This window comes from Orcinus orca, chromosome 9 (genome assembly GCF_937001465.1).
Source record: "Orcinus orca chromosome 9, mOrcOrc1.1, whole genome shotgun sequence".
Taxonomy (NCBI): domain Eukaryota; kingdom Metazoa; phylum Chordata; class Mammalia; order Artiodactyla; family Delphinidae; genus Orcinus; species Orcinus orca.
The window spans coordinates 63,883,662-63,900,007 of NC_064567.1; the positions used below are offsets into that span (position 1 = coordinate 63,883,662).

Sequence of the window (16,346 nt, forward strand, 5' to 3'; positions counted from 1 at the left end):
TGAAATAGGTTAAATTGGTAGAAAGATTTTCCTTCTATGCTTTATTCTTTTACATTTCTTCTGTTTACAAATTTTACATAGCAGTGATTTTCTATTTTAAGTTTCATTAAAAAATTTGGTGTTTTACCAAAATAATATATAGCAGATTAAGAGGTGTTGTATGTCAGTAGAGAAGAAGCAGTTTATATTTTACATTATAAACATTGGTTAACTTCCAGGTTGCCCATTTTCTTAAGAAGAACATTGCCTGATTCCAGTGCTTACCTAATTCCTATCTTTAGGTAAAGGAAAATCGTCATTTGGAATATAGTATTCATAATGATGTAGCACAGACAGTTCCATATTTCCAATTTAAGGAAACAGAAGTATGGAAAATCTAATTGTTCATACTTGATTTAAACATGTATCCAGTTTATTTTATAGCACTTAATACTAACCTGTATCTACTGACTAAGTTTACCTTCTGCAGTATCACGTTCTTCATTTTTATTAGCCTGACATTCATAAAAGGAGGCTGGCTAGGATAGAGGCAGTATGGATTAGATTTATGCTAAGGTGTGGGGGAACACCTGCATATGTCTAGAAATTTGCCATGTAAAATGTATACAAATTATCCATTTGTTAATAATCTGTAATACATAACAAATTGCTTAAGAGATTGTAGACTCTTCTTTATGACGCATTTAAAGGCCACATGTGCTGTTTAGTTTTTTTCCTACTAAACAGAAGAGATTTTAGTAAATAATGGGACTTTATTTATTTAGGTTAATAGTCCGAAAGGAATGAGATTCCAGGGCATTTCTTGGATAAGTGCCTTGATACAGTTGTCAAGAAGATCCTTCTTATAGTAACTAAATTAATTCCTTTTGTGTTAATTTATGTTAATTTTCCTTTTGCTCTACCCTATGCAGAAATGTAGAAGAATTTATATAAGGTTAATTTTCCCTCAATAATATTCTACCTGAAAGCTTAATAACTGGTTTTTTCCAAGACTGTTATTCAAACTCTTCAATAATTTTTGATGATTCTAGTCCTATATAAATGTCATTTAAATTAGATATTAAATTTTAAGAAAGAACTAATCGAAATTATTTTATATTTCTAAATTTCCTGTTCTTATAATCTTGATTTTGTAAAAAAGATGACTAAAGGTAATCCTTGTTGTCTTCTGGCCAATGTTTGTATTTTAATCTTCCTGGTTATTTTAGGTAGTGATACCTTGCCAAGTGTTCATTAGTTAATATGTATATATTTGATTATATTTGAAGTTTTATTTTTCTATGCTTTTACTTTGTTTTCAGATACTACTTTGTAATAGAGATAGCTGAAAATGTGGTTTTAGAATACATAATAGAATTGTATTTAGTCTATAAGCAGGAGATTTTTTCTTGGGTGCTATGTCAGGTGCTTTTGTAGGGATATGGTGTTGGGTATCATGTAAATGATGCCCAGGAACTTTCATAATTTTGAAATTTCTTAGGGGAATTTGACATTTTTTTTTTGAGTGGAGGCCTTTTATAATTGGCTCTTAATGGTCTTACCATGCCTATGCTGTAGGCCTTGAAATGCTCTAGAGCAGTGGTTCTCAAACTATTTGGTTCAGGACACCTTTATAGTCTTAAAAATTGAGGACCCCGATTATTATTCATATAGGTTATATCTTTTGATATTTGCCATTTCCAGTTAAAACTCAGAAATTTAAAAAAATGAGATGTATAGAAACACAAAAGTTATTAGATTGATGACACCGTCACGTGTCATGTAACTTCTGGAAATCTTCACCATACACCATGAGAGAGAGTGAAAAGGCAAATAGCCTTAGTATTTACCTTTTGGATCCCCTCGAAGAGAGTTCCCCAGACCATGCTTTGGGAACTACTGTTCTAGATTTGGGCATTTGATAGCCTGCATTTTCTTCACATGGGCATATACCTTTGTCACTGGCATTACGGCATTTTAGTGCTATCTGAAACAATCCCGTTGGAATATGGTTACATGTGTTTTTCAAACTTTTATCTTGAAGTTTTTGAGATTCACCAAGGTTATCTTGCCTTTAGTTTTCTGAAATAAATTTTTTGGGGAGGGCTGTGTAGTATTTTCAGATAATGGTTCCCATTTTCAGGACTTTGAAACTAGAGCTTTGAATGAGAATTAGTATATGATAGAAAATCATCTCAGTATACATTTTCAGGTGGAAGTTTTTTGGGGTTTTTTTTCATAATGTTAAATAGATTAGATGTCTTGCCATGTGAAGAAATACCAATTGTCATCTGAATTTTGCTAATTAAAATGTAAACATTTTGCCAAAATTTTTAAATAGCCATTTCTTTTGGGGGCTTCTGACTTATTAATCATTTGTCTTTTTACACATTTCAAAATAAAACAAATTGCTCTAAAGCCTAAAAAAAATCAGTTTGTAACATTGTACAAAAATTACTTGAGATTCTTGAAAATTTAACCTTCTTTAAAAACTTCTAGGAAGAACTATTGGTCAAACTTGGTATAATAATTTTTTCTCATTTTCAGAGCAATAGGATTCTTTTAATTCTGTTTTTATATGAAGGGTGCTGGAATTTCCTCCTATTAAACACACATATAGCTTAGTTAGAATTTACCCTGTTGTATATGTTATTTATAATAATCTTTGTGGAATACATATATAAATGAACACTAAACATATTTGAGAGCTGATAAAAAACATTGGGCAGAATCATTTTTGGTGTAAATTTTAAATCCCAAGGAGAAAAATGAAATAATTTACAATAAGGAGTCATTGATTTATTACTATAGTGCTCCATTTAATCTTAATAATTACCATTAGAGTCCATTAAATTATTCCATAGTATTAAAGTTATATCCTAGATGTGCCATTCAAAACCCATTTTCCCAAATTCTATTTTTATGTAAAAATCATATTTTCAAATGATGTATTTTGTGGTAAAAACTTTAGCTTAAATATTTTCTCCAGAAACTTGAAAAATGATATGTCTTTAGAAATACGCTATTAAAAATTGATACTAAATTGACTTTTGTATTCTGATCAGAAGTGCGCTTCAAGCCATGTTTGATCTATTGAAGACAACCTAGATAACTTTTTAAGAGGATGTATTGTTTAGATTTTCCCATTGAAACATTGTCAGCCATTTGGTTAGGGTAATATTGTAGGACTCTAAGTTATCCCCATTTCTATCTGTTTGTATTTAATGTCTAGTAAGAGTCTCAAATGATGGGGATCAGAGGGTCAAAACTGCCAGTTAATTTTGTTTTCTCTGCCTCTAAATGATAATATGTGTAGAGAGAAAATGGAATAGAGATAATTTAGACATTTACTGTTTTTCTGAGCAAAATGGCCAAATAGGAAAATAATAGAACTATCTGTTGATGCCAGTTTTTCTGATCCATAGACATTTACTTGTTTCCCACATGGGTAAACCTTTTTTTTCAAGGGCTGATTAGTTGTAGTTCCACCAGGGAAATACTGGCAGAGCCCATAAACATGAGTAGCCTCTCAGTCATCAAACTCTGGTTGTTTGCTAGATCTTTTTCTGGTCTGTGATTTTTTTTTAACCTAGATGTGGTACTTTAAGAAAAAAATTTTTTGGACTTATCATGGGAAAATATTTAAAGTACCAGTGTTCATTGAGGCTTATAACCTTTCTTTTGGGGTTCCAAGGAAGATTCCCCAGTGTAATAAATGGTCAGCTCATGTTTCTCTTTTTGGACCACCTACAAAGAAGTACAGAGGAAAGGAGAATGGGAATGAACATTTATTGAGTACCTAGTATGTCTCAGGAACATTCTTGCCATACATTATCTTGTTAAGTCTCACAACAACCTGATGAGGTAGGTATTATTTTTATCATCCCATTTTACAGATGAGAAAACTATAGCTTCGAGGTTCAATAGCTATTAAGTGAGAGCTGAGAATGAAACCCAGGAACATTTGATTTTAAGGCAAATGCTGTTACATTTGAAGCATTGCTAATGGGATGAAAATCTGGGCAGATTTTTGTTTTGCTCACTGTACTAAAGTACTTTAAAACATGAGTTTTCTTTTTAGGAAGTTTTAATCTTTATTTGCTAGCCACGTCCAGAGCCCCAAACTATTGATACTTTGGTTTTATAACAAAAAGGAGCAAAATACAAAATTTTAAAGTACTAGAATTCTCAAGAGAAATGATGCCTCCTTGTTAACTTTTGCATTCTTTTTTGATTTGTTTTTTACATTAGCTGCAAGTTTAGATTTATTACACAGAAAATATATTGAAAGAATGTTATTGTGACAGTCACGTGTCTTTCAAATGTTATTTACAAATTGCTATTGAAATGACTCTAAAGGTTACGTTTGGATATTGGTCAGTTTAAAAGAATATAGAAATATAAAAATGTTAATATGAAACAATATAGTTAATGTGTGATATGGAACTAATTTATTTTGTTTCTGAATATGGTTAGGTTCTTAAATGAAAATATATAGACTCAAGTGCCATCTTTTATTATATGTAATGCTGAGCCCAGTGTGTTAAATATGACAAGAATCGTCATCATGTTAATTTGTCATTTAAAGTTTAAATTCATAATGCCGAAGGTTTAAATTAAATGGAGCACACTCTTCCCTTTATTTTTTTATATTCATTAATACATCTTCCTTTCTCCTTTTATATTACAATTAACTAGGTATCTTTATTACCAGTTTTCACTAGATATTTCTTGACATAAACCTAATAGAGTACTCTGACTCTTCTAGCAATCAGTCAATCTGGATTCTTTTTTAGATGGTTTTCTGTACCTGTATACACAGATTTCCTTTGCAGGCTTTCATGGATCTATCATCCAGTGGTTTGATGACCCTGGAAATTCTGGATTCCCCAGCACTAAAGGAGTGTAGTCTGTAATATGCCATCACATACATATTTGCTTATACGTTATCTTGATTTTTTTTAACTGTTTAATATGTGTGTGTCTTGTCTCCCCAAGATAAGATTATAAGCTTCCTAAGTGTAGGAAACATGTCTTACAGTTTTAAAACCCATATATAGGGTTAGTAATTACTTATGGGTTAATTTTTCCTTTCTTGTAGTTTCAGGGGTCAGACTATATCCAGAATGGCAAAGCAGATGAAGGGTTGTTGGTTATAAGCTTGGTTTTATATTTCCTAGAGGAGAGAGAATATGGGACTTGCAGAGAAGTGAAAAATTAGAGAGAGGGTGCTTAGAGGGTCCTTTGACAAAGAGGTTCACTTCTCAAACGTAGCATACTTTGAAATTACTAAAATAATGGAGTATGCAGCATAATTTTGAAAATGTGTAAAATGATTTAAGGTGCGCATTTTATTTATTAAAATCACCTTTTAAATATGTGATTTTCTAATATTTTAATATTAGGACTCGCTGATTCTTGAGAAGAGTCAAAACTGGAGTTCTCAAAAAATGGACCATATTCTGATTTGCTGTGTTTGTCTTGGAGATAATAGTGAGGATGCTGATGAAATAATTCAGTGTGACAATTGTGGCATTACAGTCCATGAAGGTAATTTTGCTTTGTTTTGTTTCCTTTTAGAAATGGCTGGTTGATACTGCATTTATATAAGTAATATCAGTTACTTTACATATGTACTATACTAAGGTTTTCCTGTAATATTTTATGATATTTGAACTAAGACATACTGAATTTTCAAAGTATAATGGGTGTTATTTTTCAGATTACGTTCACTTAAAATGTGTTTAAAAAAATTAAAATAGATTATTACTGTATGGAAATCAGTATTTCTTTGAAGGTCATTGTTATGATATTTTCCATCATGGCATTATTTCTAGTTTTTAACTGAAATTTAGATATAGGAAAACATCTAGTATGTTAGTCTAGTAGAATGTATTATTTAAAAAGTTATTGTTGAAGTCTAGTGGTATTATAGTTTCTTCTTTAATAGTTACACTTTTAAATTTTGAACTTGAAAGGAGAATTTGTAGAGTTCATCTTTTAAAATTTGAATATGTTGAAATGTTGAACATATTTTTATATGTAATGTGTAATTACATATTACATATAATATGTTGAAAATATTTTTCCTGATTATGAATTTTGAACCTTTTTTTATGTAACTTTTTTGTTGTACTTTATTTAAAATTTTTTATTTTGACATAATTTCTGACTTATAGAAAAGTTATAAGAGTAATAGAATTTCCATATACTTGTCAGTCAGATTTCCAAGATGGTGACATTTTGCTATATTTGTTTTATCTTCTCTCATATAATAATTTTTTCCTCACCTCTCTGAGGGTAAATTGTAGACAAAATGTTCAGCTCTACCCCTAATACCTCAATGTATATTTCTTAAGAACAAAGAACAAGGGCATTCTTTTACACAATCACATAATTATCAAAGTCAGGAAATCAGCATTGATAGAATACTATAATCTACCGATTATATTCACATTTTGCCAATCATCCCAATAATGTTGATTCTAGCAAAATAAAATCCAGGATTATGAATTGCATTCAGTTGTCATGTCTGTGTAGTTTCCTTTAATCTAGAACATATTTTGAGTCTTTTGTGTTTCATGCCATTGGCATTTTTGAAGAATACAGGCCAGTTCTTTTATAGAATGTCCTCAATATTGGGGTTTTCTTACGTTTTCTCATGATTAGGTTCAGGTTATGTGCTTTTGGCAGGGGTGCCATAGAAGTTATGTTGTGCTGTCAATGCATGTATGTTTGTTTGTCCAGTTACTGGTGATGCTGTTTTGATCACTTGGTTGAGAGGGTGTCTTCCAGGTTTCTCTGTGGTAAAGTTATTCTTTTTTCCTATCAGTTAATTTTTTCTTATCAGGGCCATGACTACTGCAAAACAGTGTTTCTATGGCCTTTTCTTACTGGCCTTTCTGGTATTATAGTTCTTCTCCCAAATAGTTCTGGGTGTCTGCTGGACTTGAGACCTGTGGGGCCTGTGCTTCTTTAACCAGTCCTCTTGCCTTCATGTGAAGCTCCCCTCCCTTGCTGCTAAGACTCACTGTGGGAATGTCTCCTATTACTGTTATTCATTCATTTATTTTTTTCAGTAATGTTTGTTTAGTACCTTCTGTGTGCTAGGCATTCTGTTGGTTTTAGGCATGTAAAATAAACAATATAGACATTGCTGACCTCATGGAGCTTAAAGTATAGTAAGAGAGACAAGAATGAAAACATAAAACAATAAGTATGCATCAGGTGGTGGTCTGGACTATGGAGAAAAATAAATCAGGAAGAGGAATATTGGGAGTGCTACGAATGGGGGTGGTTGAGTGGGTAGGTGGAAGTTTGTATTTATAAAAGCTTACACAGGAAATCCTCTCTGTTATGGTGATATTTGGGCAGTGACCTGAAGGATGTGAGTGAGCAAACCATGTGAATATTTGGGGAAAGAGCACTCCAGAATGAGGGAGTAGTGAGTAAAGATGTTGAAGTGGAAACGTGTTCGAGGTGTTTGTATAATGACATGAAGGTTAGTGTGGCTAGAACTGAGTGAGTGAGCTGATTAGTGGTAGAGGCAGAGCTGGGGGCAAGCCAGATGAGGCCTTGAAAGTCATAGGTTTCAGATTTTACTGTGATGGATCTGGGAAGACCGACATGAGTTTTGAGCAGAGGATTAATATGCTTTGATACATGTTTTGGAAGGATCACTCTGACTGCTGGGTTGAGAGTAGACTGAAGTGGGTCCAAAGTGGGAATTGGGGAGACCATTTAGGAGACCATAGCAATGATCCAAGAGAGGAATAGGTTTTGAGGTGGAGAGTAAAAGTTTGGTTTTAAATTTTTAGAGTTTAGGTAACATATAGGGGCTGGCGAGATAAATTTGGGACTCATCAGTGTGCAGATGTTATTTAAAACTGTGAGCCTGGATGTGCTATCTAGGGAGTAGTAAAGTGGTCCTAGCACGTCAGAGGAGATGGGGAACACATTGCCAGTGAGATAGAAGAACCTTAAGTAGTGACCTGGAGGTTAAGTAAAGAAGATGTTTCAAAAGAGAAGGTAGCTCTCAAATACTGTTTTTAGAGTAAGATGGAAACCTGTCTTGTGGGAAATTACTCTAATGCAACCGTAGACACCCAGTACACTAGCAGGTAAGCCATCCCAAAGGTCATGGGAAAAAAAGGGTTACGGACAAAATGTTTATATCACATGATTTATTAAATAAGTGTAAAATACATAAAAGCAAGGGGAAAGATACAAAATTAGTTAACAGACTATGTACTATCATTTCTGCCATATTCTGTTGTTCACACAGAACAACGCTAGTCAAATGTAGGAGGGGACATTCCAAGAATGTTAATACTGTGGGCCATCTTAGAGGCTGCCTACCACAGATGCAGATTATATGGCATGTTAGTGTGCTGATGGAAGTGACCAGTGGAGAGAGAAAGTTGACAATTGATGATGTAAGGAGAGAAAGGGGAGCAGTTGGTGGAGCAAGGGCTTTGAGTACAAGGCTAGAGAGGATGGGATCCAGTACCAAGTGCAGAGATTTAATAGATAAAGGTAGCCATAGTAACTGGAGGGAAAAGAAAATATATGTATACAGATGTAGATAGGATGTTAGATGTGGTGGTCAGAGCATGTGGAAGTTATTTTTTGAATGCTTCTTATCTTTTCAGTGAAATAGGAAGCAGTCATTAGCAAGAGTGTTGGAGATTTGAGGAGTGAGAGGTAGGTGTAAAATAGTTATTTGGGGGAATAACACAATACTTAATATTGTGTGTGTGTGTATACATACATACATGTATTCACATGTATATATTATGTGTATATATCATTACCAGATAGCAATAAGGAACCACTTTAGATTAGTAATGAATATAAATTGAGACCAGTCAACATGGTTGTATGTATGCATTTTTTTTTTCCCTCCAGGAGTGGTTCAGATTTCTTGGAGGAGTTGCAGAATAGTTGAACATCAAAAGCAGCAGCTGTGCTGCCATTGTTGTATTGATCACCACTGATGGTCACAAGTATGTTACCATTGCTTGTATTCATGACTGTCATTGCTGATGTGTGATGCAGGCATGACCAGTACTATTAGTGTTGTTGACATTTCATCATGCTGAGGGCACTATCTCTACTTCATAGGTCATAGGTTTGACCATGGATGTGATTTTTAAGGCTAGCACAATGGTTTTAAGAAATTGAATTGATTGCTAACATTTAAAAACTGGGAGATTTTATTTTGCACATTCTGGAATTCGTTCTCTTGAAGTTCTGACAGCAGTAGGTTTTCACTCTCCTATGGCAACAATCCTCTGGAGCTGAATAGGGCTGCCTCCTGCTGGTGAAGCCTACAATCTTCAGTTTACCACTGTCTTCTCTCAAATCCCTTGCTCATTTTTGATAGTTGGCTGGTCCCTAGAAGTATTTGACTGTATAGTTCCTCATCTACTTTGAGGGTGATGTGTCTTGCTGCTGGTAGGCAGGCTCCTACGGCCATGCGGTCTCAATGTCCCACAGCTATGATAGTAAAGCAACTGCTTTATTGTACTATAGGTCCTTCATTTTGGACTCAGGCCTGAGTCTCCTGGGGACTAGTACCATGTACAAATCAGAATGAACCCTCCCCTCTGACCTCTTGTCTTATTTATTTATTTATTGAAGTATAGTGGATTTATAATATTATATTAATTTAAGATGTATGAAGTAGTGATTCAGTATTTTTATAGATTTTACTCCATTTAAAGTTATTACAAAATAATGGCTGTATTTCCATGTGCTGTACAATGTATCCTTGTTACTTATTTATTTCATACATAGTAGTTTGTATCTCTTAATCTCCTACCCTTATCTTGCCCCTCCTCCCTTCCCTCTCCCCACTGGTAACTGCTAGTTTGTTTTCTATATATTGAGTCTGTTTCTGTTTTGTTCCATATGTTTGCTGTTTTATTTTTTTAGATTCCACATACAAGTGATAACATAGATATTTGTCCTTTTCTGGCTGACTTATTCGCCTAAGCATAATATTTACTCTCTAGGTCCATCCACATTGTTGCAAATGGCAGAACTTCATTCTTTTTAATGGCTGAGTAATATTCAATTGTGTATACCAGATCTTCTTTATCCATTCATCTGTTGATGTACACTAAGGTTGCTTCCATATCTTGGCTGTTGTAAATAATGGTGCTGTGAACATTGGGGTGCATGTATCTTTTCGAATTAATGTTTCTGTTTTCTTTGCATATATACCCAGCAGTGGAATTGCTGGTTCATATGGTAGTTCTATTTTTAGTTTTTTAAGGAACGTCCATACTGTTTTCCATAGTGGCTGCACCAATTTACAATCCCACCAACAGTGTACGAGGGTTCCCTTTTCTCTGTATCCTCACCAACATTGTCTTTGTCTTTGATTTAGTCTTGTACCTCTTCGATTTTTGTTATGAGTTCTTTCCCAATAGATTCTTGTTTAAATGAATGTAGATTTCTGGAAGGACACCCCATTAGTTCTCCTGATGTGTCTAGAGCTATTAAAAGTTCATAATGATACTTGTGCTTCAGATGAATAGTCTCAATAATGGCAAATCTACTTTCTTTCTAAGGAAGCTTTGATTTTTTAGAAACAGCCAAAAAATCTTTCTGAGTCAAGGCAGACAAAGAAGATTATCAAACTGAGTGGTAATTTCATTTAGGTCAAAAGCAAGTTGTGTCTATAAAGTCATGTAGCATTTTTTCTTGTGTTATTCATTTAAATGGCTCTGATGGCACTTGAGCATTTGCTAATGATTGCTCATTTTTCTCCCAAGACTAACTCATTAGAATAGGGGAACTATTTTTATTATGAGAGAAGGAAGAAGGGAAGACACGGAAAGGGAAATTAATACTCCTGAGTGTGATGCTTTGTAGGCTTTTTGGGAGCAAGCTAATATGTGGAAAAAATAAATAGGGAAAACAATAAATAGAGAAACTGAGTAGTTTCTCTATTCAGAAACTGAATATGTTGTAGTATAATTGCTTTGTTGGGAGTATTGTTAATTCTGTGAACTTCAGATACATTCAAAGTTAAAGATGCAAATTGTAAATCAAAGTAAAAAATAAATCTTGAGTTTTTTATTTTATTGTTACTACTTTCTTCCTTTAGTGTAATTTTCCCTTTCTCTCATTAATTTTGGGGTTTCTGTTGTATGATTGTGATTATATAATTCTCTTTCTCACTTTCTTAGTAGCTTTTCTTTCTTTTCTTAGTAGTAGTATTAGAGCTAATATCTTGAAAGATTCCTAGTTTTGGAGATTTTAAATGATCTGTTTTGGTTTAAGGAGAAGTGTTATTAAACATCAATGTATATTTTTATAAACCTAATGAATTAAAGTTATGATTAATATAGTGTTCTAATAAAATCGTTATTCCCTGTTTGTTAGTAAACATACCAAATATGGTATTTGGGATCCTTTTTAATGGAATTTCCTGTAGGTCATTTTTATCTACTAGTGCAAAAGATTCCTTGCCAAATATCCCTATTCGTTTGAGAAGGGGTTGTTTTAATATGGATATACTCCCGACTATTCCATTTAAGGTTTTCAGTAGCATTTGGATAGCATCACTAAGAAATTGTGTTGATTAGTAGATCTGTGAAGACTTTTTCATCTTCCACTAGCTTTGTAGCAGTCTTGTCTACTAAATAGAAAAAGAAAAAAAAAACACATCAAACCCTGCTTAATAATCTTTGGTTACATGGTTGAATTTCTCTTTTGAGGAAAAGTAACAGTAATCCTCAGTACAGTAATGTGCAGCCTGATCAGCATATATATATCCTGGAGATGTTTTGGGTCAAGTCTTACTGACACTGTTATGCACCCATATTAATTGGAACCTGGGTTGAAAAAATATGTAATGATGTGTGACCTGGTCCAAATAACGTAGATTTTTTTGTTTTTTATCTTTTTTCTAGGTGGACCATGGTCTTACTCCCTTTTAGCTTTTAATCTTGTGTATAGTGTTAGGGAGTGTTCATATTTCATTCTTTTACATGTAGCTATCCAGTTTTCCCAGCAGCATTTATTGAAGAGGTTGTCTTTTCTCCATTGTATATTATTGCCTCCTTTATCAAAAATAAGGTGACCATATGTGCGTGGGCTTTCTATCCTGTTCCATTGATCTAGATTTCTGTCTTTGTGCCAGTACCATACTGTCTTGATTACTGTAGCTTTGTAGTCTAGTCTGAAGTCAGGGAGCCTGATTCCTCCAGCACTGTTTTTCTTTCTCAAGATTGCTTTGGCTGTTTGGGGTCTTTTGTGTTTCTATACAAATTGTGAAATTTTTTATTCTAGTTCTGTGAAAAATGCCATTGGTAGTTTGATAGGGACTGCATTGAATCTGTAGATTGCTTTGGGTAGTATAGTCATTTTCACAATGTTGATTCTTCCAATCCAAGAACATGGTATATCTCTCCATCTGTTTGTATCATCTTTAATTTCTTTCATCAGTGTCTTCTAGTTTTCTGCATACAGGTCTTTTGTCTCCTTAGGTAGGTTTATTCCTAGGTATTTTATTCTTTTTGTTGCAATGGTAAATGGGAGTGTTTTCTTAATTTCACTTTCAGATTTTTCATCATTAGTGTATAGGAATGCAAGAGATTTCTGTGCATTAATTTTGTATCCTGCTACTTTACCAAATTCATTGATTAGCTCTAGTAGTTTTCTGGTAGTATCTTTAGGATTCTGTATGTGTAGTATCATGTCATCTGCAAACAGTGACAGCTTCACTTCTTCTTTTACAATTTGGATTCCTTTTATTTCTTTTTCTTCTCTGATTGCTGTGGCTAAAACTTCCAAAACTATGTTGAATAATAGTGGTGAGAGTGGGCAGCCTTGTCTTGTTCCTGATGTTGGTGGAAATAGTTTCAGTTTTTCACCATTGAGGATGATATTGGCTGTGGGTTTATCATATATGGCCTTCATTATGTGGAGGTAAGTTCCCTCTGTGCCTGCTTTCTGGAGGGTTTTTATCATAAATGGGTGTTGAATTTTGTCTTAAACTTTTTCTGCATCTATTGAGATGATCATATGATTTTTCTCCTTCAATTTGTTAATATGGTGTATCTCATTGATTGATTTGCGTATATTGAGGAATCCTTGCATTCCTGGAATAAACCCCACTTGACCATGCTGTATGATCCTTTTAATGTGCTGTTGGTTTCAGTTTGCTAGTATTTTGTTGAGGATTTTTGCATCTACATTCATCAGTGATACTGGCCTGTAGTTTTATTTGTGACATCTTTGTCTGGTTTTGGTATCAGGGTGATGGTGGCCTCATAGAATGAGTTTAGGAGTGTTCCTCCCTCCGCTATATTTTGGAAGAGTTTGAGAAAGATAGGTGTTAGCTCTTCTCTAAATGTTTGATAGAATTCACCTGTGAAGCCATCTGGTTGTGCACTTTTGTTGGAAGATTTTTAATCACAGTTCAATTTCAGTGCTTGTGATTGGTCTGTTTATATTTTCTATTTCTTCCTGGTTCAGTCTCAGTAGGGTGGGGATTTTCTAATTCTATCATTCCTTCTACATTTATCAGGCAGCATTTATTTTGTAGAGAACTTCTCCCCTTTTATCCTTTTCAGTATTACTGTGGTCTCACACATTATCATCTACAACCTCATTACTCTTTGTGATGCTTAGATTGTCCAGATTTGACCAGTGAAGAGCCCCTTTCTTCAGGCTCTTACTTACATGCACGTGTGCACATATGCATATGCATATTTGCACAGTCCCTGCCCTGCAATAAGTAAATAAATAAGATAAATTCCATGGGATTTTCCTCCCGTATAACTCACTTTATTTCACTCATCTCTTTATTTCACTCACTCATCTTTTAATCTTGAGATTCTTTTCATGAGTACATATGGATATTTTATTATTATTTTTTTAATGGTATGTATTTAGCTATAGTGTGGTTCAACCATAATGTATTTACTTTTTTTGTTTGTAGTTTTTTGCTTATATATAGTGCTAACAAGTATGTCATATACATGTAATAATTTCTGTGGGGTAGATTCCTAGAATGAATCAAAAGGTAAGTGCATTTAAACTTTTAACAAACTTTGCCAGATTGCCCTTCAAAAAGACTGTATTTATTTGTGTTCTTACCAACAGTGTACAAACTACTTGATAACTCTGCAACACTGCATATTAATAAATTAAAAAAAATATTTTGGAGACTATCTCTTAATTATGCGTTCACCTTATTTGTATTGAAGTTTGGTATCTGTGGCTATTTTCTTTTTTCTGTTACTTTCTATATATTTCTCTTGTCATTTCCTGTCTTTTTCTCATTGACTTCTTGGAATTTTTTTTTTTAATGTTAATCCTTTGTTAGCTATATGTGTTACAAATAGTTTTCATCCTTGCGAATACTTTTTCCACCCTGTTCTGTACCTTTTAACTTTGTAATATTTTTCACAGTTTAGAATGTTCATTTTTATACACATATGTAGATATTTCTCTGGTGCTTTTAAAGTTCCAAAATGAATTTTTATCTAAAATTAATGAATTCAGAAGAAGTGAAATTTTCTAAGGCATAATAGGAAACTAGTGTTGCTAGGTTTTATGTTTTTGGTTTTTAATCAGGTGCCTAAGTGACAGACTTCCGTATTGTAAATCAGCCATGCAACTTTTCCTTAAACGTTTCATGGTTGAACATGAGCGTATTAAATGTTTTATTTTAGAGAAAGCTAATTCTCCTTCATAATATATTGCATGAATAGTAAATAAAATGTGGGAACTATAGAACAGAGAGAAGATAAAACATTTCTAACAGTCCTAATATCCAGACAACCATAGTTAGTGCTTTTGTGTATTTGCTTTATCATTTCTTTTTCTTTTTTCCCTTTTTTAAAAAAATATACTTATGGCTTAAGTAATTATAATTTAGGTAAGTTTTTTAAAAAATTAATTAATTAATTTTATTTTTGGCTGTGTTGTGTCTTTCTTGCTGTGCGCGGGCTTTCTTTAGTTGCAGCAAGAGGGGGCTACTCTTCATTGCGGTGCACGGGCTTCTCACTGCGGTAGCTTCTCTTGTTGCGGAGCACGGGCTCTAGGCGCGCGGGCTTCAGTAGTTGCAGCACGCAGTCTCCGTAGTTGTGGCTCATGGGCTCTAGAGCGCAGGCTCAGTAGTTGCGGCGCAGGGGCTTAGTTGCTCCGCGGCATGTGGAATCTTCCTGCACCAGGGTTCAAACCCATGTCCCCTGCATTGGCAGGCGGATTCTTAACCACTGCGCCACCAGGGAAGTCCTAGGTAAGTTTTTAAGTTGAGATTTTGCTAAAAGATAGTTTTCCAAATGTGGTTATTAAATGCATAACTGTCTGTTTTTCAGAGTACTTATTTCATCTAAATGTAGATGAATTTCTTTTCTGTTTGGGTTGCAGCTTGTCACTTAGTATAAGCACCTTTGTGACAAGATCTTGTAACTGGCTTGTAATAGTAGGGTACCCCTGACTGTGATGTCAGTTATCCTGATGTATTGATTGTACTGTCTGAAGAAAAATGTCACTTACATGTCATAGTACGTGACAGATCATTAGGTAGCACACTTGCCAGCAATGCATTAAATAAGGTCTACTAAGATGTTTTCCCCCCTTTGTTTATTTTTCAGTCTGCTGTTAGCCTAGCCCTAGACTATTTTTATTTCTTAGCATATGCAAAAATATATTCTTATGAGTGTTTATTGGGTAGTAAAGTATGTTCAAGTTATAACCATTTGGACTTTATATGTGAGCAGGCACTTTTGCTCTTTTATGCTTTAGGATATATTTGTGACAGGTATCATGCATGTTATAAGTTCTTTTCTCATAAGCAACAATATTACTCAATTTAAAATCTTTTATTTTAGTGGGTTTTGTAATCAGAGTTCTAGTGATAGGATGTTAAGTACAGAAAAATGTTTTAAATTTTAAAATGGCAAATTTTTTGTTCCTGTTTTTAAATTTTCTATACTGAGAGATAGTTAGAATAGATGTTAAATACTTACTGCAGATGAGGTAACTCAGCCTCAGAGATGCGGTTTGTCTACAGTTACATCGCTAGAAAGTAGAAGACTGTAGGTCTTTTGGTCTCCCATGCCAGGCTGAATGGGAATATTTCCACTGATTTGGATTATACGTATTCTTGTATAACTCAAAACAATTGTAAGCACATTTTATATTATTTTGCATTAAATATGATTTGTATAAGTTGCATGTACTACCCAGAGGTTGATTGTTAGACAGCCATAGAACCATGTTTTCTCTGTTTACCCATTTAAAAACATGAAAAGCCTATATGAAATAGGTTTTATATATCTATAAATTTTTTATTTTATATGTTTACCCATATAAAAAAAGACTTTTTTTCTGTAATCATA

General features: G+C 33.7%; 1 protein-coding gene across 7 annotated transcripts in view; it reads left to right on the forward strand.

The window, feature by feature from the left end:
• Positions 1 to 16,346, forward strand: part of PHF14 (PHD finger protein 14) — a 200,089-nt gene that overhangs the window by 10,455 nt on the left and 173,288 nt on the right. For all 7 annotated transcript variants that reach the window (XM_012531520.3, XM_004265545.3, XM_033420421.2 and 4 more), the window contains exon 4: positions 5,385 to 5,529. In XM_012531520.3, the coding sequence (XP_012386974.1) occupies positions 5,385 to 5,529 (145 nt within the window). The remainder of the gene's footprint in view (positions 1 to 5,384; positions 5,530 to 16,346) is intronic.